This window comes from Schistocerca americana, chromosome 2 (assembly GCF_021461395.2).
Source record: "Schistocerca americana isolate TAMUIC-IGC-003095 chromosome 2, iqSchAmer2.1, whole genome shotgun sequence".
Taxonomy (NCBI): domain Eukaryota; kingdom Metazoa; phylum Arthropoda; class Insecta; order Orthoptera; family Acrididae; genus Schistocerca; species Schistocerca americana.
In genome coordinates, this window is record NC_060120.1 from 816,382,228 (window position 1) to 816,405,854 (window position 23,627).

Here is a 23,627-nt window from a genome sequence, read left to right on the forward strand (position 1 = left end):
AAATAGTTGGCTTGCGTATGTGGACTATATTATATCCTAAAGCCTTGGACAGCGCCGGAAGAATCCAAATCAGATGGAGCTGTGAAAACGTACTTTTTCGGTAGTGGCTTGTAAGGCCCTCTTTCCGGGCCTCAGAAAAACATTTGTGGTCAAAGAGTGGTTGAAGATGTCTTTTATTGTGGGTAATAGTGGTCAATCATTTACACTGTAATTACATCGTGTCCATTACATGCTGATCTGATACGCATGATGGATTTTTTGACAGTATTACCAATAACATACTTAGAATTTTTCGCGGCTACCGTCATTAACCCCATGAAGTAAACAATAAGTCTCTGTTTCGTTTGCCGTTCAACTTTGGCTGAAGGTAACGTGAAGTACCGTGTTAGTTCCTCCGAAGGAACAACTGCATCGGGTGCAGCTTCTAATTTACTTCCATTTGGACCACGCAGGGTTTTCCATAGACCAGATGGTCTGGGTCTGCTGTCGATTAACGCATAGGTGTGCCGCAATTTAGCATGTATTGCGGCGTGACTATGTTCCGTTTCTGCTTGTAAGAGATATAGCCCTCAGGGTTCATTTGCCCGTTGTTATTGATTGAAAATCAAAGTATCACGTGTTGAAAATTGCATTCTGTTGCCGGAACAAATACGAGAGACCAAAACTGCGAATAAATCAAGGAAAATGCATAAGCAGAACTGATGGAATTAAATAACCGTGTGGCAATTTTAGGTGTAGCAAGACTTTTCGTGAAGGATCGTGTAAAGAAAGGGTGGCTGCGAAGTTCACATAAGCTGGCATCTTCCATTAACATACCTGTCAATAATAAACCTTGACATTAAAATGATGGCACCGGTTCGTGGCCGTACTTCAGGATAATACAGGACGGAACTATGTAGCTTTCTACAACTACGTACATCTGTGCTCTGCAAACTACAGTAAGTTGGGAGGAAAATGTTGCGTTTTTCCATTTTGTATTCCAGTAGTTTCTCATTCCATAGTGGATAATGTGCACGAGGAACTACTGTCTACATAATGCTATAAGAATAATTACTTCTCTAAAAAAAGAAAACCATTTGACTCAGGGACTGCAGCTAGATACAAAAGCAAACCATGTTGTTAGGCTACCTTCATTTTCAGGTTTCTTATGTTAACTGTCTACGGGTTGCTGCAGAACATCCATACATATCGTCCGCAAATAAGTTCTTACATTTTTCAAGTATTTTTAAAGTACCTCGGGCCATAACCATACATGTGTCTGTCTTAGTCATCTATTACCGTCAGCACATACAGCATTTCATAACTACATTTGATGGAAACAGGAAAAGTCTACGTCTGGTCTGCCGGAAGGGGTTATGAATATCGGTCGCTCTGAAGGCGAACCTGCTGCCTTTACTACTGCAGTGTCTGACTCGTTCTATGTAGGACTTCATGAGATGTTGTACGGTCTACGTCAAGAGTCTACCAAATAAAATTTTCGTAGTATTTCATTCACCCAAAAATCAAACACACTCGTGAGCGCTCATGTTGTACATAAAGGTTTCGCATGTGTCGTAGAAACAATTGCCTGTCGCAGAGAAACTGAAAATAAGCAGCATTCCATCTGTTAACAGAAACTTTCCATTTGCTTAATCTGTATGATAGTTCTACTGCACACCCATTTTAACTTTCGGGTATTTTTATGAGATCACTGACAACAACTGTCATTCATGAGTGAGCTGTGTCTGCACCTGGTACCTGAGTGGTCGGCGCGACGGAATGTCTTACCTAACGGCCCGCGTTCGATTCCCGTTTGGGTCGGAAATTTTCTCCTCTCAAGTACTGGGTATTGTTTTGTCCTTATCATCATCATTTCATCCCCATCAACACGCAAGTCGCCGAAGTGGCGTCAACTCGAAAGACTTGCACCAGGCGAACGGTCTACCCGACGTGAGGCCCTAGCCACACGGCATTTACATTTACATTTTAGTGAGCTGTAAAAGGCTACTGAATTGATAAATTTAGTAGAATGCATTACTTTACACTTTTCTACATCTGCAGTTAGTTTCCAGTCTGTGCAACAAATTGAGGTGTAGTCCAGATTGTGTTTGATGTTGTTTCCTTCCCGTCGTTGTGCTGTTACTGTAGGAATCGCGCATGATGAGTCTTTACCCTCCTGGATATGGCTTTATTTTTTGTGACCAGATGTCCTTCCTGACTCGCACAGCCTTAATTTAAGGAGAGTAATGTTGTGCACGCTATCAGTCTGCAAGTTATGTTTCGTTCTTCAGTATCATTTAACAGTTTGTGTGTTGTGTTTCTGATGCACAGATGAGGGACCTCTCTACTTACCACCTAAAAGGTAGTAGGAAATTGTCAAAGAACTACATCGTGTCGGCTATTGTCCCATACCACAGAAAAAAATTAACTTTTGATACTTTTCATCTGCTCTACCGAGTCGCTCTTGTCATACCACACTTGGCGGTATGGTCTCACCTATACAAGAGAAAGCAGTCCACATTTTGGCAGCTGGAACCTGTTTTATTTTATCGTAGCTCGAATCTGTTTTGTTTTGACATCGTGGTTTTCTCGCGAGGTATACGCAGGAGGAAGAAATACATTGGGCGAATCTTCTACGAACGCGTGCTCTCGGAATTTTAACAGTAAACCATACCGTGATGTATTACGTTTCTCTCACCTAGTAACCCCTCCATTCACTGGTACAATGCTGCGATCTCAGAGTGAGTTGCAAGGGAATCAAAATAATATTTCGTGCGCAATTAATTATAAGATCTATAAGATCACCAATGTTACAAGGACGTCCCATTACGTCCAATGCTGGGGTGTTTGCAAATATCGGAGGGCCCTGGCAGTAGTGACAATATGTAAGGGAAAAATGAATTGAAGTTTGTGTTGGGTAGGGCACTCAGCATAGGTATTTCGTGCAGAATAGTTGCCCATCGTACTGCGGTGGTGTGAAGGTTAGCATTTTTGTGTAGCAAGCCAGAATTCCCGGGTTCATTTCGTTTGCTTCGATCATTATCGTAGATAATGAAAAGAGACTTAAATGACTCAGGGAAACATTTAATTATAAGAATAAGAGGTTGTTGAAGAATATGGACTGAAATACTGACGCTAATTCAAAATGATTAAATATATATTTAATGCCAACGAACATTCCAAGAAAAGACGTTCTCGTACTTTTACTACAAAATCAATATTTCACGCACAGATACAAGTTGAGAAACGATTCAATAATTTTCATTCGTTAAAAGTCAATATTACGTATTTAAAACGAAGCTATAACTTTCCACCTTGTACTAGAATTAATGAAGTAAGCAATACCGTAATAAAATACGTGCAATTTGCTTATTTTGTTTTCTAGGTTACCAATGGACTTGCCTAAAGCAGAAATTCCTCAGGCAGAAGTGCCGAAGGCAGAAGTCCCCAGTGGTTTCGCCGAAACCCCTAATGCAAGGTACGTACTTGCAGGAAGCTGGTGACGCTGAAAGAGTCACATTATTACAAAAACGAGTTAGCATATTCCATTAACTTACCTGCCGATTTTTAATCTTGCATGTATAAAACGTAACTGACTTTCTAATCAATTCATCAAATCTTACTCGTCTAAAGTCTCACTAACAAACAAATTATTCCACGCATGAAATTTTCTTTCTGAGTAGGGTTAAAACACGTATCAGAAATAGTAGGAATAGAACACAATATGTTCTTCATTCACGAGTGTATAACAGAAAAATGATTGGAGAATGGCTTTTACTTGATAATAAAAATTTTAGGCTACTTGCAAGAAAATCACCTCGGCAATCCCAATTGAAAAATGTTATTTATTTTTCCAGCATTGACATCAAGATGTATTATTTCCAATCACAGTGCCACATATAGGGTAACATGTAAAACTGACCACTCATTAATTACTGAAGTTTCTAATTATTTGTAAAGTTTTATCGTCACCCATTGAGGATACGTATCAAGAAGAGGTAAGAAACACTTTAATTTCTTTCACGTACATTCCGTGAAACAACCGTGATGGGAAAACGAGAGAAACTCGAACCCGCATGGAAGTTTATTGATAGTCGTTCTTACCATTCGTCTTGCTCAAACGGAAGGGAAAAGATGGGAAATTACAATGGTATCCGCTATATTCTCCACCTTCCAGTGCATAGACGTATATGGAAATGTAGGGAAAAAAAAATGGTTCAAATGGCTCTGAGCACTATGGGACTTAACAGCTGTGGTCATCAGTCCCCTATAACTTAGAACTACTTAAACCTAACTAACCTAAGGACGTCACACACATCCATGCCCGAGGCAGTATTCGAACCTGCGACCGTAGCAGTCGCACGGTTCCGGACTGCGCGCCTAGAACCGCGAGACCACCGCGGCCGGCGAAATGTAGGAGACTGCCGATTTTGAACATGATCATTGAAAGTCATCTGTTGATCTGTAGACTGGTTAAAATAAATTTTGAATATAGGTCCGTTACAAAATAATCTAGTCTGCCGTGAAGCTGAGAAGGCTGACATTTTATATAAAGTCTTTAAAGAATGAGCACTGCTTCAATGGGAGAAGGACGGACCTGTGGCACTAGTCATATGAAGTGAACCTTATTTCTCCCAGAGTCCAGTGTACGGAACAGTTCGCCACCTTATTCCCTGTCCCGTGCTGAGCACGGAGCCTCTTTGTTCCACATGACAAAACATCGTCAGAGCAAAGACATATACATATGGATTGCGTGCAGATTACTATTTGAGAAACTGCCGAAATATGCACTTTGGATTTTGGCGTAGAAGAGCATCAGATCATACACTGCTATTCCATGGGAAGTGCAGAGTCCCGACAAGAACGTGCTGGGAATTCGCCGCACTCTTAAAAAGCGTTTATCTGAGATTGAAAATATTCGGACGTTTTGGCACGCCATCTATACATCCTGACATGTGGACATGTAGAGACAGAGTGACGTCTGCTTTAACTGAAATTCACCAGGGAGCGTCGGGGTGTTATTTCACAGCTAAGCTCTTGTCAGTTGATCACATATAAGAGTCCATGCTGCAGTATAAGGAAAAAGTCAGCCGGCCCTTGATTGAACATCATTGCTAAGACAACCATCAGGTGCTATCCATATGTTTCTTGTTCGACCTGCTCCTAATTCGAATAGGTACACACAAAGCGATCAAGAGCAGCCATATACGAGGGTTGGAACTTTAATAGTGGCAACTATTTATTAACAACTCGTACAAAATAGATACGTGTTTTAAAGTTTTACTGACCTTCAAAGTAGTCACCAGCATCGTGTATAACCCGTTGCCAGCGATGTGGAACTCGTAGGATACTCTTAGCAGTGGCAGTTGTGTTTACAGTTCGAGCGACTCGGTCTATTGCCCGCTTCTAGTTCACAGAGGTGATAGTTTTTTGGTATAAACTAAATGACAACAGTTTTGCTGTCATCCTACCCACTGAATACTACACAACGGATCTGGCTCTCTGTGACTTTTTTCTGTTCTGCAAAATCCAAGGGGAAGCGTTTTTGGGGCTAGAAAAACTGAAACAAAAATCACAGCAGACGCTACACAGCCTAACTTCAGGCTACTTTAAAATCTGTTTGCATGAATGAGTGAAACTCTGGGACAAATGCGGTACGGCTGATTGACACTATTCTGAAGGTGATGCAATTATTTATATTGTCTGTTTAGATTACGTCAGATGTACGTTTCGTTTCAATTGATCTATAGCGAGGAGAGCCTCCGGGATGTAGAACCTATCAGAAGAACAAGAATTCACAATAAATATTGACAATAGAAAACAAATACGAGTATACTAATGTACCTTCCACAGATCCCAAGTTGAATGAATGATCGTCATGGATCTGGAACGATTCAGAAAAATTTTGAGCAAATTTTCAGTTATGAGGTAATAAACACTGAATAGAGGAATCATTTTACAACACTTATTTACTATGACTGCATTACTGCACTGAATTTATACAGAAGTCAGATTATACTAATATTCGAATTAGTTTATTTTACTGGTAACACACAAACACATATCAGTTGTTTATACTAAGAAATTCATCAGTGAATTAGAAGGCGGTGGCCACAATAAATCCTTTAAGTTCCCTGTAAAATACAAATTCTGTAATTGACCAACCCTATTTGCTTTTGGTTGTCCCCTTCTACAAACTAGTACTACCAAATTTCAAGAAGATGTTATGTTTGAGCTGACACTTGATAGTTGGAGAGACAACATCACAGTTACAGATAGTCTGCGTACACCAGTCGTTGGCCACTGATGCATAGTATATATTGATACATACAAAAACTTTTTGTTTCAGACGTGTGAATAGAGTGCTGTGTGAATCAGTGCGAGTAAGGTGGGAGTGGCCAGCCCGGCTAGCTGCGCGGTTTAATGCCCTGCTTCCCGAGCGAGAAGGCGTGCCAGCCCCCGGCACGAATCCGCACAACGGATTAATGTCGAGGTCGGGTGTGCCAGCTGGCCCGTGGATGGTTTTAGGCGGTTTTCCATCTGCCTCGGCGAATGCGGGCTGGTTCCTCATATTCCGCCTCAGTTACACTATATCGGCGATTGCTGCGCAAACACTGTCTGCACGTACGCGTCACCATAATTACTCTACCACGCAGACATTTGATTTGGGGCTACACTCATTTGGTATGAGACGTTCCGGTGAGGAGGAGGGGGGGGGGGGGGGTCCACTGGGGGCCGAACCGCATAATAACCCTGGGTTCGGTGTGGGGCGGCAGTGGGGTGGATGGACTGCTGTGGTCTGTTGTTGGGTTGTAAAATACTGAGGGCTATGGCGGGATGAAGTCTCTCCGTTGTTGCTAGGTCCGCGGTAGAATACACAATACACAAGATGCGAGTGAGTGCATGAGTGTCGTTTTTTAGGTTGCATCCTTACTGTGTATAGTAATTTTAGCTATTTTACCCACATTAGTTCCTTCTAAAATGCATCATGCATCATGGCGCTGATAACCTCGCCGTTGAGCGCTCATAAAGTCAAATCACACACGCACACAAGCACACACACACACACACACACACACACACACACACACACACACACACACACAAGACGTTTACACTTTTCACTTAATCGGGGCGGATAAATACGAGAACTAAGTTTCGATAACCTTTAAATATCTCGTTCATGTATACTGTTAACTTACAAATACAGAATGAATTTTTAAAAGTTTATCCTTACGAATCTATCATGCTAACGAATAGCGATTTTGGCCCATTATGTAACATGAGATATATCTGTTATATTCGTGTACCTCGAACACCTCTGGCAACTTAATGCGATGCACGGCATGTGAAGTGTGGATGAAAGTATGAACGAAGTGCTAGTGTTTTCACTGCAGTAAATTTTACGTTACTGCATATCATACTGGAATAGAACGATATTGTAGCGTTATAACTTGTATCTCTTAGATATCAACATTCATCCACTGTAAATGGAAACAAATCAGGACTGTAGAATAAAAAACTAACGTCTTCACCTCCTTCCCCACCCTTCAGCAGCTTACCTCCACTTCATATTATCGGTGATCATGCAGTGCATTAGAATCGACAGTGTCACAACCAATGATCTACAACTCGATGTGCAACATAGTGTCTTTTGTATTATGACGCAACTATGCCCTAATTTCCGAAGAGGGTAATAGCGTGCCGAGGCAGTCACGGCCATCGAGAGTCCCAGCCCGCGGCATCTGTTTGATTTCCCTGGGGCTGCGCCTTCATTATAACCCCTCGCCTCAGTGGCTCTTCTCTAGATGATTACACATGGTTCCTCGGAATACATAGCTGCTACATGTCGGCGCATCTTACAGAGAAGCTACACAAAACTTTTAGGTTCAGTAGCCTCAAACTTATCCATAGATAACACTAACAGTAACATCAGAAGCTAAGTGTCCTTTTCTTGATTCCATTTCTTTGCTCTCAGATATCGTCTGTTATTGACCCGTCTGAAGTAATACGTAATTACACAGACTACTGGTGGCCGCAGAAAATTGTAACCGCTTGGCGAATCTCATAATATAATATGAATTAATTGTGACATAGACAAACATTTAAGTTTTCATTTAATACCACTGTGTAACTGCCAAACACAGCTATTTTCTGCAGACCTGCCAACATGCTGAGTTGCTAGGCGTTTTGTATGCCAAATAGTCGAAACACATATGCGTTCGATGTATGTCTGACAAAAACGTACCAAACTGTTTGAATGCAAGCCGCTAGTTTATTTGTGTCGACTGAAGAAAAAGAAAAAAAAAAAAAACATGGTGGTCCAAATGTTGAGAGACACATCTACGCATTTATGCTTTCTGACCTCAAGGCTTCTTATTACATAGCAAAAAAAGATGAGGGTGATCGTATTCAAAACTGTGATTGAGGGCGGGTATGACATTAATTGCTAAACTTTACGGACTTAGCAATTTATAATGGGAGCATTCGCTGTTTGTAACAGAATGGATTGTTAATGATATATTGTAAAGGAAGGAAGCTTGTAGGAAATACAGCAAATGCCTAGTTGGATATGTTTCGGCGAGAAGTGTGTTGGAGCTCTTCGGATTTCTTTCCGTCTCATTTATTTGAAGTTATTTGGCGGTCTTATAGTAAATTCAATCTGGATGGTCGTACGGAGACTTTAACCCCTTCTCTCAAAGATATGTTTTGTGTCTTAACCATTACACCACCTCTCTCGGTAATAAACTAACAACAACGTGCTACATGTCTACCATTCGCTTAGTATGATATTACAGTCACATAATCAATTTTCTCACAAAGTGCATTAAAGCCCTTTCCTAGTGATCTAGATGACGATGAGGCATCATCATTGTTTTTTCCTTCCTTCCTTTCCTCACACTGACACTGCTGGTTACCTCATTGCAGTCTGAGAAGACAATGCTCCAGTATCATGTGTACCATGTACTTTGCAGGTTCAAAGAAAACTTCAAGCCTAATTTCAGATACGTACCCCACTCATACAATTGTGGTTGCTAGTGACTTCACTTTATCCTCGATATGTTGGCGAAAATACATGTTCAAATCTGGAGGTACGCACAAAACATCATCTGAAATTGTACTAAATGCATTCCATGAAAATTATTTCGAGCAGTTAGTTCATGAGCCCACTCGAATAGTAAATGGTTGTGAAACCGCACGTTACCTCTTAGCAGCAAATAATCCTGAGCTAATAACGAGCATCAAAACAGACACAGGTATTAGTGAACACAGGGTTGTCGTAGCGAGACTGAATATCGTAATTGCCAAATCCACCAAAAATAAAAGAAAAATATATCTTTTCAAAAAAAGCAATTAAAAATTGCTTGACGCTTTCCTGAGAGTTAATTTCCACTCCTTCAAAATTAAGAATGTAAGTGTAGACCAGGTGTGGCTTGAATTCAAAGTGGTAGTATTGACAGCAATTGAGAGATTAATACCAAATAAATTAACGAACGACAGAGCTGATCTTCCTTGTCACACAAAACACGCCACAACACTAATGCAGAAACAATTAAAAAAGCATGCCAAATTCATATGAACGCAAAACGCTCATGATTATCAATGTTTTATAGAAGCTAGAAACTTAATGCGATCTTCAGAGCCAGATGCTTATGATAGTTTCCACAATGAAACTTTGCCTCGAAACCTGGCAGAAAATCCTAAGAGATTCTGGTCGCATGTAAACTATGCTAGCGGCAAGACGCAATCAATGCCTTCTGTACACGACAGGAATAGAAATACGGTCGATGACAATGCTGCTAAAGCAGAGTTGCAAAACACAGACTTCACTAAGCTCCTTCACAACAGAAGACGAAGTAAATATTCCAGAATTAGAATCAAGAACAGCTGCAACATGAGTAACTTAGAAGTACATATCCTCCGAGTAGTGAAGCAAGTTAAATCACTTAATAAAAGCAAGTCTTCCTCTCTAGATTGTATACCAGTTAGGTTCCTTTAACAGCATGCTGATGCAATAGCTCCATACTTAACAGTTATAAAGGGTGTTACAAAAAGGTACGGCCAAACTTTCAGGAAACATTCCTCACACACAAATAAAGAAAAGATGTTATGTTGACATGTGTCGGGAAACGCTTAATTTCCATGTTAGAGCTCAATTTAGTTTCTTCCACCTACGCTCAATGGAGCACGTTATCATGATTTCATACGGTATACTCTACCTGTGCTGTTAGAACATGTGCCTTTACAAGTACGACACAACATGTGGCTCATGCACGATGGAGCTCCTGCACATTTCAGTCTAAGTGTTCGTACGCTTCTCAACAACAGATTCGGTGACCGATGGATTGGTAGAGGTGGACCAATTCCATGGCCTCCACTCTCTCCTGACCTCAACCCTCTTGACTTTCATTTATGGGGGCATTTGAAAGCTCTTGTCTACGCAACCCCGGTACCAAATGTAGAGACTCTTCGTGCTCGTATTGTGGACGGCTGTGATACAACACGCCATTCTCCAGGGCTGCATCAGCGCATCAGGGATTCCATGCAACGGAGGGTGGATGCATGTATCCTCGCTAACGGAGGACATTTTGAACATTTCCTGTAACAATGTGTTTGAAGTCACGCTGGCACGTTCTGTTGCTGTGTGTTTCCATTCCATGATTAATGTGATTTGAAGAGAAGTAATAAAATGAGCTCTAACATGGAAAGTAAGCGTTTCCGGACACATGTCCACATAACATATTTTCTTTCTTTGTGTGTGAGGAATGTTTCCTGAAAGTTTAGCCGTACCTTTTTGTAACACACTGTATATAACCTCTCGCTCGGCAAAAGACAGTAAAACTGCACAGCTCACACCAGTATCCAAGAAAGGCAATAGAAGTAATCCACTAAATTACAGGCCCACATCATTAACGTCTATATGCAGCAGGATTTTGGATATATATTGTGTTCGAACATTATGAATTACCTCCAAGACAAAGGCCTATCGTCACATACTCAACACGGATTTAGAAAACATGGTTCTTGTAAAACACAACTAGCTCTTTATTCACACGAAGTGTTGAGTCCTCTCGGCAAGGGATTTCAAATTGATTCCGTATTTCTACATTTCCAGAAGGCTTTTGACACTGTTCCTCACAAGCGGCTAGTAGTGAAATTGCGTGCTTATGGAATATCGTCTCAGCCATGCGACTTTACTAGTGATTTCCTGTCAGAGTGGTCACAGTTCGTAGTAACTGACGGAAAGTCATCGAGTAAAACAGAAGTGATTTCTAGCGTTCCTCAAGCTAGTCTTACAGGACCTTTGCTGTTCCTTATCTATATAAACGATTATTAGACAATTTGAGCAGCTGTCTTCGGTTGTTTGCAGATGACTCTTCCGTTTATTGTCTAGTAAAGTCATCAGAAGATCAAAACAGATCGCAAATTAATTTAGGAAAGATATCTGTATGACGCAAAGATAGGAAATTGACCCTAAATAACGAAAAATGTGAGGTCACCGACAGGAGTGCTAAAAGAAATCTGCTAAACTTCGGTTACATGGTAAATCAATCAAAGGTAAAGATCACAAATTCAACTAAATGCCTAGATATTACAATTATGAATAACATAAATTGGAAAGAACACACAGAAAAGGTTGTGTGGAAAGCGAACCAAAGAATGCGTTTTATTCAAAATGGTTCAAATGGCTCTGAGCACTATGGGACTTAAAACGCCTGAGGTCATCAGTCCCCTAGAACTTAGAACTACTCAAACCTAACTAACCTAAGGACATCACACACAGCCATGCCCGAGGCAGGATTCGAACCTGCGACCGTAGCGGTCGCGTGGTTCCAGACTGTAGCGCCTAGAACCGCTCGGCCACACCGGCCAGCTTCGTTTTATTGACAGAACACTTAGAAGATGCAACTGATCTACGAAAGAGACAGCCTACGCTACCTTGTCCTTCCTGTTTTGGATTACTGCTGCGCGGTGTGGGGTTCTTAACAGATATAATTAACGGAGTACGCCGAGGAAGTTCAAAGAAAGGCAGCACGTTTTGTATTACCGAGAAATAGGAGAGAAAGTGTCACGTACATGATACAGGATTTGGGGTGGACACCATTAAAACAAAGGCGTTTCTCGTTGCGGCGGGATCTTCTCACGAAATTTAAATCACCAGCTTTCTCCTCCGAATGCAACTTAGTCCTCCGAATGAGAAAATATTTTGTTGACGCCGACCTACTTTGGGGGAAACGATCACTATAATAAAACAATGGAAATCAGGCCTCGCACGGAAAGATACTGGTGTTCGATTTTTCCGTGCGATTTTCGAGAGTGGAATAACAGAGAATTATTTTGAAGGTGATTCGATGAAATCTCTGCCAGGCACTTACATGTGGTTTGCAGATTGGTCATGTAGATGTAGATGGAGGGAAGAAATACTGCTTCCCTGTCTTACCATCATTTTAATCCGAGTATTCTTTCCTCGTTGTCCATTCTTGTTGTTCCCTCTTTGTTCTTATACGTACTGTATATTACCCATTTCCCCTATAATGTATAACTACGTTCTGAGTAATTCACTTATTCCTGGCGTTAAACCATGTGCAAGGATATTTTATGTATTCTATCTTGCAAGCATTTCATTCTCCAAGAGAAGGAACGATGTTATCTTATTGTACATTAACATGTGTGATCTTCTGTTGATCCCATATCCCAATTCACTTCTCTTACGACTTTCTCTAGTATGTTGTAGTGATGAGAGAGCATCGCCTTGCCTCCGAGCTGAGTGTGCGTAGAAACCCCTGATCTTTAAATTTTGAAATGGCTTCTGTACCTGCTGCATAAGCTGCGAGTAGTCTTCTTTTATATTTCGTATTCGCACTACTTCCTCCTAGTAACTGTTACGTTCACTCAGAGAGAATTTCGACGCCACTGTTACAGACATCTCCGTTTGCTCTCGGTTCCAATATGGAAGCTTCAGCATACGTCCTTTATAAAGATGCTGGGATAATGCAGATCCTTTGATTATTATGTCTCAGGAAAGAAACATTAGCTCACTTCTATGCAAACACCTGACGCTTCCAACGTTATTCGTTTATTTAGCCGTGTAAGGTAATACATACGCGCAGTAACATCATACGTAGGAACTCGGAGAGATTTTCCTTGGTACTGTTTATCTTACACGTTCGTTTCGTAATCACCTACGTCGGACCAGCACAGATGGATGTGATAAACACCGTTTCCTACACGTTACACCTACCATAGTGAATCTTTCTTCCTTCTATACTCTTTACAATTGAGTAACGAACTTTCATCCCATCAATTTGTTTTAGTTTCTTGCAGCCTCAAACTTTGCTCGATAAAAAAAGACAATGAGCTGGTCATTGTGGTGCTGGGCCAAGCTCACTGCCTTGTAAAGTAGTAGTTGAGGGTTCTAGTCCGCACTAGGGCGTCTGTACTGCGTGTGATCCACAAAGACACAGAATGAAAAAAATCAATAATTCATCAGTAATAAAACAAAGACAATGTGTAATAAATGACTTTTAGATGACTACGTTACTAAACTGATATGTTGGCTGAATGGTCTAAGGAATTCAAAAAGTATTGCTTTATCGATAGTAAATGACAGTTTCACCAGTTTTCTGATGTTTCCATTTCTATGCGCAACTAACCGATTTCACGTTACTGCCTGCAATAAAATCCGCCGTTCGAGGTGGTTGATGCTCTGTCTAAAATGCACAAAAAGCGAGATCGAAAGATCAGACTTACTTTTCCAGATTTAGTTATGCTATAGTTCACTGAAATTATTTAAGTTGTTCCTCTGAAAATGTTACACTTTACTCCCTGTATCATCTTTGCCCAATCTGACTCTGTGGCCTGCGCCACTATACAAGTCAGGCTAACTTTCGTAGTATTGCTACAGACGCTGAAAGAAGCCTTTATACACAGGGATAAAACCATCAAGTAATAGACAATCTGGAGTCTGAGAGACAGATAAGTGCAATGCCTATAGTACCCCTACTATTCATCAAGTGAATATTTGGATGGTATGTACATGAACCTTTTAATGCTTTCCATATAACTGGAATTTGCAACTCATGGGTGACATATAATAGCATACAATGCTTCTAACTCATATTCAGTAAATGGTAATAAATACATTATAACCTGAGGATTAAGATCTCCAGTACACTATAGGCCTATACGTAATTAGCAGATGAAAAAGTTTTAGTATTTCCAGCCATTGGCTATACTGCATTTTTTTGTCAGGTCTAAATATGCACGGAGGCAGAATGTAGCTTCCCCACAGAGTCTCACGCTGGATTTGGAAGCATAGTTCGTACTTCCTTTGTTAGTGAGAACTGCCTGAATAGTCACACCTTCAGTTAAAGGTCGTCTTCCTATATCCACAGTTATCACTTATGAAGTCATTTATTTTTTCCAGAGCCGGCCGCGGTGGCCGAGCGGTTCTAGGCGCTCAGTCCGGAACCGCGCGACTGCTACGGTCGCAGGTTCGAATCCTGCCTCGGGCATGGATGTGTGTGATGTCCTTAGGTTAGTTAGGTTTAACTAGTTCTAAGTTCTAGGGGACTAATGACCTCAGAAGTTGAGTCCCATAGTGCTCAGAGCCATTTGAACCAATTTTTTGCAGTATGAACTGATCGTTTCAATGGAATATCGAATGGCACTCCCTCCCCTCCAGGAGTAGAATATTAACTCATGCTTGTACTCGCCCGTACTATTTTATTATTTTATTGAATCTGGAAAGCCCTAAATGGCACATGTATGTCTTTTCTACCAAAATGAAAACTGTAGGTACTGTTAGTGATGGCAGACTTGGTTTCACAGTTCTAAACGTTATGCCCTCTGGAATACATAGACTTTAAACAATGGAAACAGTGTCACAATTTCTGCCGAAATGTTGTAATGCCATAATGCCGGTTGCCTGCAATGCCCTGAAGTCCTCTGTAGGCAGCATTGCTTTGCGCATTACGGCAGCAACTGTGGCACCGTTGCTATCCTTTAAAGTCTACGTATTTCAGGAGCGATAAGGCTTATAACAGTGTAAACAATTATGCCAACACTAATTTTACCTCTAGTTTTCATTCCCGTAGAGAAAACATATACGTACCATTTTAAAAAAGACGGAAATTTGTTTTTAGAGTGACATTTGTCTACATTTATGGTTTTTGGATTTCTGCCCATTGTGTGAGCCTCTAACACAGGTGCATATCTTGGCCAAATGCGTTTTTCACATTTTGTTTCGTTTCGTAAATATATACGGTGGCGGAGTTAGGTAGAAAACTTTATGCACGAAGGTTCGTAGTGGCTCTCACACGAAGAAGAGCTCTACCGAACGTAACTTCTCTCCGTCTCGTTCTCTGTCGGAATTACATAGTGCTTGGAGATTCTGTATGTTAGAGCTCTGTCAATTCGTGAGCAACTTCGTACTGGATTTTTATTAATCTTAGATACGATGTCGATGTAACCAAACTGCTAGCGACCACAGGTTAAATAAATGCTTTACTATTATATTTAGTGGTACTCGTTAGTTGTGTAAATCGGATTGTACTAGTACCAAGGAATTTTCATTCATGACATAGCATACTTTTTGGCAGGAATAGTCGCTGAGCGTCCGATGATACATTTGTAAAATAACAGACGAAAAATGTATTTTGAAATACTGGCCCGTGTAAGTGGAAAGCGATCGATGATATTTTAAGCGCTAGATTTGTTTTCTAAGACGCCTTTTCCTGAGCAGTACAAACATGGGTCGTTGGCAACTGGTTCAAAAATGTTCAAATGTGTGTGAAATCTTATGGGACTTAACTGCTTAGGTCATCAGTCCCTAAGCTTACACACTACTTAACCTAAATTATCCTAAGGACGAACACACACACACCCATGCCCGAGGGAGGACTCGAACCTCCGCTGGGACCAGCCGCACAGTCGGCAACTGGTTCGCGTGGACAACATGTAACACAAATTTTCAAATGTCACCAACAGGTAGTACATCTTTGTATATCCAACACAGCTGAGTCCAAGTAACTCGCGTTCAGTGAATTTATTTTGAACAAGTTTAAGTGTTCAGAATTCTTTTCTGAAAGACTAGAGTTTTACAGAGGTGAAAACTGGATGATAAAATGATTGGTTCAAAATGGCTCTGAGCAGTATGGGACTTAACATCTGAGGTCATCAGTCCCCTAGAACGTAGAATTACGTAAACCAAACTAACCTAAGGACATGACACACATCCGTGCCCCAGGCAGGATACGAACCTGCGACCGTAGCGGTCGCGCGGTTCCGGACTGAAGCACCTAGAACCGCTCAGCCACAACGGCCGGCAAACGGTTGGTGAAGAAGATGAAACAAGCTTTTGAAATTTGGTGCTACTGAGAAATGTTGGAGATTATGTATGTAGAATGGATAACTAGTAAGGAGGTACTGAGTCGAATTGGAGAGGAAAATATTTTGTGGCAGAATGTGACTAAAAACGAGATCGGTTAACAGGACACATCTTGAGGCACTAAGGCATCGTTAATTTGGTTAGGAACAAAGTGGGGTATCTGGGGAGGAAGATAGAAATTGTAGAGGCAGACCAAGGCTTGCCTACGATAAAATGTTCCACTGAGTGTAGGTTGCAGCAGTTATGCAGAGATCAGGGGACTTACAGAGGGTAGACTAGCGCAGAGAGTTGCATGAAACGTGTCTTCGGACTGAAGACAACAACAAATAAAAAGCTCATCATTCAACGCTGGGAATATAAATAACCCCTCCACTGTAACAGAACACGAACTTGACTCTCGAAATGATAACGCATTTTACACACATCAAAAAAAGTTTTGCATCAGCCCAGTTCCCAGAACTCCTGAAGATAGACGTTGACTGTGGGTATTGTATCACAGACACAGTCCCTTTGACTGTTCAGAGACGTCACTAAACCTGCCCAAAGGTGTAAGCAACCATGCATGAGCAGCGCCTATTAGATGGAGGGGGTCCGACAGACGATCAGTTCCAGTCACTCCACCAGGAAGGAGGCACACGGCTCGTGTTGTCTGTAGTTCAACCTAGACGGTCAATATCGCGGTTCGATCGCGTCTACATTGTTACTTTGTGCCAGGAAGAGCTGACAAGGGAAGTGTCCAGGTCTCGAAGTGAACCAAAGCGATGTTGTTTGGATATGAAGGAGATACAGAGAACAGGAATTGTCGATGACATGCCTCGTTCAGGCCGCCCGAGGGCTACTACGGCAGTGGATGACCGCTACCTACGGATTATGGCTCGGAGGAAAACCTGACAGCAACGCCACCATGTTGAATAATGCTTTTCGTACAGCCACAGGACGTCGTGATACGGCTCAAACTGTACGCAGTAGGCTGTATAATGCGGAACTTCATTCCCGACGTCCATGGCGAGGACCATCTTTGCAACCACGACACCATGCAGCGTGGTGCAAGTGAGCCCAACAACATGCCGAATGGACCGCTCAGGATTGGCATCACGTTCTCTTCACCGATGAGTGTCGCATATGTCTTCAACCAGATAATCGTCAGAGACGTGTTTGGAGGCAACCCCGGTCATTCTGAACGCCACAGGCACACTGTCCAGCGAGTGCAGCTATTTTAGGGTGGCATTATGTGGGGCCGATGTACGCCGCTGGTGGTCATGGAAGGCACCGTAACGGCTGTACGATACGTGAATGCCATCCTCCGACCGATAATGCAACCATATCGGCAGCATATTGGCGAGGCATTCGTCTTCATGGGCGACGATTATCGCCCCCAACACGCAAATCTTGTGAATGATTTCCTTAATGATAACGACATCGCTCGACTAGAGTGGCCAGCATGTTCTCCAGACATGATGCCTATCTAACAGACTTGGGATATATTGAAAAGGGCTGTTTATGGACGGCGTGACCCACCAACCACTCTGAGGGATCTACGCCGAATCGCTGTTGAGGAGTGGAACAATCTGCTTGATGTACTTGTGGATAGTATGCCACGACGAATACAGGCATGCATCAATACAAGAGGACGTGCTACTGGGTATTAGAGGTACCGATGTTTACAGCAATCTGGAACACCACCTCTGAAGGTCCCTGTATGGTGGTACAACATGCAATGTGTGGTTTTCTTGAGCAATACAAAGAGAGGAAATGATGTTTATGTTGATCTCTATTCTAATTTTCTATACAGGATCCGGAACCCTCGGAACCGAGGTGATGCAAATTTTTTTAATGTGTGAATTTGCTATTTATAGTGACGAATTAGAGAGGTTATTCTTCTCCAGCGAAGTATCTGTCACGTAGAATTCATTCCTGAGCAAGTAGTAAGACAAAAGTCGCAAAATGCCTCAAGAAGGTTAGTATAACATGCAACAGATTTTGACATATCCGACAACTTAATGTCTGTACACTTTTAAAGAAGTCGGATTCTTACAGTTTTAAAATTTTGTTTGAGGGCTTCCGCTGTTCGATGTGGATTAAGTTAGAAATTCCAGATTTGCGAAATAAGGCCAGGTTTAACCATTAGATGACTCTACAAAGTATTCTGGAGCAGCTGCCTCGAGAGCAATACACGAAGGGAAACCTCACCGACGTTAAGTGCTTTTCTCGAGAGGAAAGTGTGACGAGGCGCTTTTGCTCTGATTCACGCTCTGATGGCGTGCCTGTCACCTCCGCACAATCTATTGTGAAAATATTATCTCGTCAGAGGCATCGCTGTTCCTCCAGTGCAGTGTGTGATGCCACTGTTACGCAAAAGGCTTCCCTTAATCATGTTATGTAAGTGACAAGCAGAAAAGGCAGAATCAGCAGTTTTCACAACGTCATGGTCAACTACACAGCATATTCCTCACGGAGGCAGTGTCTTTTGCCGCTACTCCAAGAGAAAACAGGCTTCCATCTTTTGCATCAACTATACCTAACCAAAAGCTGCTGGGGACGCAATGCGAAGAATGAAACAAGTTCACTTAGGAAATGAAATTTTTGTTGTCTAAATGAACTATATGAATAAAAAGTTTAATTAAAGTTGGTGGCAATTAGACGGTGTACGATCAAAAAACCGTGAAACGTTGATGAATCACGATTTATGATTTTTCACGTCATCCACAATTCACTGAGGAATCTCACACTCGTGGACCGGAATCAGTTCCTGGAGTGCAGATGGTATTAACCGAGATCTGCTCTCGACACACTTAAAGAAGACCTCCAGCGAAGTTGTCGATACGATATTTAATTTGGTTGGGGGGGGGGGGGGGGGGGGGGGAACTATGTCATTAGCAATATTTTCAAAAATGAGACGAGAATTGTGGTAGAATTCTGCAGTTATCTATGAAATTTTTCAATAAAATGTTTCATACACATCCAACAAAACTTCTTTATGTATCGGCAGTGTAAATAGACATACAGGGTTATTCAGCTGCCCCTACCGATGTCGTTTTCTGCAACCCTCAAAGTTATGTCAACCCTTCAAAAACTACGCACGAGATTCGCATACTCTCTCGCTCGCTACGCTCGAACTGTCACTCGTACAGGAAAGATGAACAGGACACTTTTGTAGGAAATTTGACGCTAGTGAGAAATACTGGAGATCGTATGTATAGAATGGATAACCAGCGAGGAAGTACCGAGTCGAATTTTTAGGAAATTTAATGTTGTTAAATTTTATACTGGGGTATGTTTTGCTGGAGGCCCGGTTTTCGAGCTATTCAAGAGAAACGTACAAAAGTGACCTTCAAAGGCACCTCCACGCTACACTCATCCCTCACCCGTCATGATTTCCAGTATGTTTCTCGTGGCACTCCCTCCTACCACAGTACAAAAATTTCCGGCCACACGAACTATTCTCGATTTTCCATCTTTTTCGGTCTCTATTAACTGAACATAGTCAGCTGTTTCTTAACATTACTAATTTAAACGTGCCTGTGAGATTAGTGAAAGACTTTTGTAAACGTTACGCTAAAACTAGTTACGTTGACAATTCAGTCCAAACTAATCTCTTTCAAGCACAGCAGTTTCTTAGTCAGAAGGCCTGACGAATACAACGATGTAATGGTTTATTTTATGCTGTTAAAATTCACAAAATTGTTAGGTAAAATTTACGTAAACATCGATTTTACGATATGCAGCTGCTCGTCTAAGCCGGTGGCGTAATAAGACCAGTCAACGAAGACAAAAAAAGGGTCGAATGTGGGAAACAACTCGCACAGTTGCAAAATTTTGGACATTGGTACGAGGAACTGCCATGAACTACATACTAGAAATTCTGACCGGCGGGGGCTGCGAGTGGGAGTGGGGGTGCGTTTGTACGTTTCTCTTGATTAACCCGAAAACTACAGCGTCTGGTGAAAACGTATGCCAGTACACAATTTAACTACATTACATTTTCTGCAAAAAGGTCCTGTTCGTTTTTTCTGTAGGACTAACAGTTTGTGCGTAGCGAGCGATGCAATATGAAAATCTCGCGTATAGTTTTTGAAGGCTAGATATAAAATTTCGCTGCTTAAAACAGCATCAGTAGGAGCAACTGAATCAACCTGTATATTTAAAGTTTTGATAAAACTGTTCAGAAAGTATTAGTGGCTGACTGATTAACAGGGCGAAACAGCCATCTCGATACACTTTTAGATCTCCGTCCAGTCAAGTCTGGACGAACAGCTCAGACACCAGGCCAGATTTTAAAAGTTAAGATACAGACGTCTCACTGCCACATAAAATCCGACGGCTTTGCCTCACTGGTTTCATCTGTTCTCGGCAGATCATCGAAGTTACGCAATGTCGGGCGTGAGCAGTACTTGAATGGATAATCACATGGGTACGTCACGTGCTGTTGGCTGCTTTCCCATTAACGTTACGGCAAAGGGGACGTGCTTTCCCATTGACGTTACGGCAAAGGGGAAGTGAATTGGTGGGTAAAGTTCCTAATCACCAGTCTTTGAGCCAATGTCCTGTATTAAATTCCAAACCTCTCCGCAGTGCCTCATGACGTGAGCGCTTGTGACACTGTCGATGGTGATCTGTCCGCCGGATGGGGACGTTAAGCTTAGCGCTCCCTTTGGTGCTTTTACAGAGGAGTAGGCTCTGTGCTCTGTGCTCATCCTCTCCTTTGTCTCATTACCATCCAAAACCAACATGACACCACATTACACACACACACACACACACACACACACACACACACACACACACACACACTTAACAAATATACTTAAACACACAACTCTCACACTTTGTGAAAGAAAACTGCCGTTGTGTGCGAAGGAAGGAGAAATCTTTCCCATTAGGCGGCTGAATCTGGCCTTTTGGTTGATCCTGTACAAAGGCAGCCTGTAATTTTACTTAACAGGTTCCTTTATAAATGTTCATTTTTAAAATTGTTAATAAAGAGGGGAGGGTGTCACCGCGGTTTTAGCTGAACTGTGGGGGGGGGGGGGGCTTAGATGAACTATTTGCCGTTTTATTCATAATTTCTCTTCTCCCCAATTCTATTCAATACCTCCTCATCACTTATGTGATCTACTCATCTAATCTTCAGCATTCTTCTGTAGCACCACATTTCGAAAGCTTCTATCGTCCACGTTTCACTTCCATACATGGCTACACTTCTTACAAATACTTTCAGAAACGACTTCCTGAAACTTAAATCCATACTCGATGTTAACAAATTTCTCTTCTTCAGAAACGCTTTCCTTGCCATTGCCAGTCTACATTTTATATCCTCTCTACTTTGACCATCATCAGTTATTTTGCTCCCCAAATAGCTAAACTCCTTTACTACTTTAAGTGCCTCATTTCCTAATGTAATTACCTCAGCATCACCCGAGTTAACTCGACTACATTCCATTACCCTCGTTTTGCTTTTGTTGATGTTCATCCTTATCCTTCTTTCAAGACACTGTCCATTCCGCTCAACTGCTCTTCCAAGTCCTTTGCTGTCTCTGACAGAATTACAATGTCATCGGCGAACCTCAAAATTTTTATTTCTTCTCCATGGACTTTAATACCTACTCCGAATTTTTCTTTTGTTTCCTTTACTGCTTGCTCAATAGACGGATTGAATAACATTGGGGAGAGGCTACAACCCTGTCTCACTCCCTTCCCAACCACTGCTTCCCTTTCATGCCCCTCGACTCTTATAACTGCCATCTGGTTTCTGTACAAATTGTAAATAGCCTTTCGCTCCCTGTATTTTACCCCTGCCACCTTTAGAATTTGAAAGAGAGTATTCCAGTCAGCATTGTCAAAAGCTTTCTCTAAGTCTACAAGTGCTAGAAACGTAGGTTTGCCTTTTCTTAATCTAGCTTCTAAGATAAGTCGTAGGGTCAGTATTGCCTCACGTGCTTCAATATTTCTGTGGAATCCAAACTGGTCTTCCCCGAGGTCGGCTTCTACCAGTTTTTCCATTCGTCTTTAAAGAATTCGCGTTAGTATTTTGCAGCTGTGACTTATTAAACTGATAGTTCAGTAATTTTCACATCTGTCAAGACCTGCTTCTTTGGACTGGAATTATTATGTTCTTGTTGAACGGGCCCTAGTGGTTCCAATCTGCACGAGAGAGCAAAAATTGTAGTCGCGCTGCACTTGAAAGGGGTGCGGTCCCGTTCAGTGGGGATGCAGCCATACAATGTGCGTCCAGGGGCGTCAGTAGTGTCAAAGGATGTTAAGAACGTCTTGCTGTTGCCCATCGCGCTGCAAACTATCGTTTTTGACCGCTAAATGAGTAGGAATCGATCCCCTAAGAAAAGGGGTAATTTCGTTGACGCCCCTTATGCCACCCCATAAGACCTTTTCGTGTCAATTCTGAGCGGCGGTGAGTCTGTAATGTTTTCCTCGGCCACTCATAAGACAATCGCGTGATTTCAACGCTGTGATCCGGGGTTCTGGTCTCTATCGCAGAGGCGTCAAAAGAAGGGGGGACACTGTTAAGAATGGCTGTGACAACGTTATCATCGTGTGACACATCCACTTTGGCGTCGAAGTAATTTGTGGTGAAACTTAATGCCATTGTGACGTAATTAACCCACCTTTCATGTCAATAAACTCCTGAGCTCTGTTTTTCTTTTCCATGTGTCGCCATTTTATCGTTCAAAGCGTTGTCGAGACCGAGGGTGACGTTTCGCACCGTCACAGAGCAAGGTCGTAGGCACCTTCGAGCCAAATTTCGAACTTTTACGTCGCAATGTGAGCCAAAAACAAAAACGATGTTTTAATTCTGTTGCGCAGTATGTTTGCAACGGTGGATGGAAGTAGCAACCAACGACCCCACAAATTTGGTAGCTTATGTGATCTAATGATCCATGAATGGTCTGCATATCGATATGGTGTACCTGAAGAAACTTGTGAAACTTGTGGATTCTCTGCTTCATCGATCTGTGGCCATTTATAAAGGCTGGAAGCGGTGTTACATGATTATAACGTGCTGTCTCCGGGGATGATTAATTTATGTCCGGCTTGGTTAGTTTTTGCAGATGCCAGAGTTACGTGTGATACCAAGTATAGAAATACCAAGTTGCAGGCAGTCACCTAAGACCTGCAGTTGAAGTGTAATTTGCCCAGATGTGGATGAGCTTCACTGAAACGCAGGCTAAACGCGCCGAACATTGTAAAAACAAATAACTTGTTGGGGCTTAGAGTGACAATATACCATATAAAGTAAGGAAGA

The 23,627-nt window shown here is 41.9% G+C and overlaps 1 protein-coding gene across 1 annotated transcript in view; it reads left to right on the forward strand.

Annotated features, from left to right (window-relative positions):
* LOC124595401 (NADP-dependent malic enzyme-like) overlaps nucleotides 1-23,627 on the forward strand; it is a 389,313-nt gene that overhangs the window by 187,593 nt on the left and 178,093 nt on the right. The window contains exon 4 of the mRNA XM_047134129.1: nucleotides 3,365-3,457. Coding sequence (XP_046990085.1) covers nucleotides 3,365-3,457 — 93 coding nt within the window. The remainder of the gene's footprint in view (nucleotides 1-3,364; nucleotides 3,458-23,627) is intronic.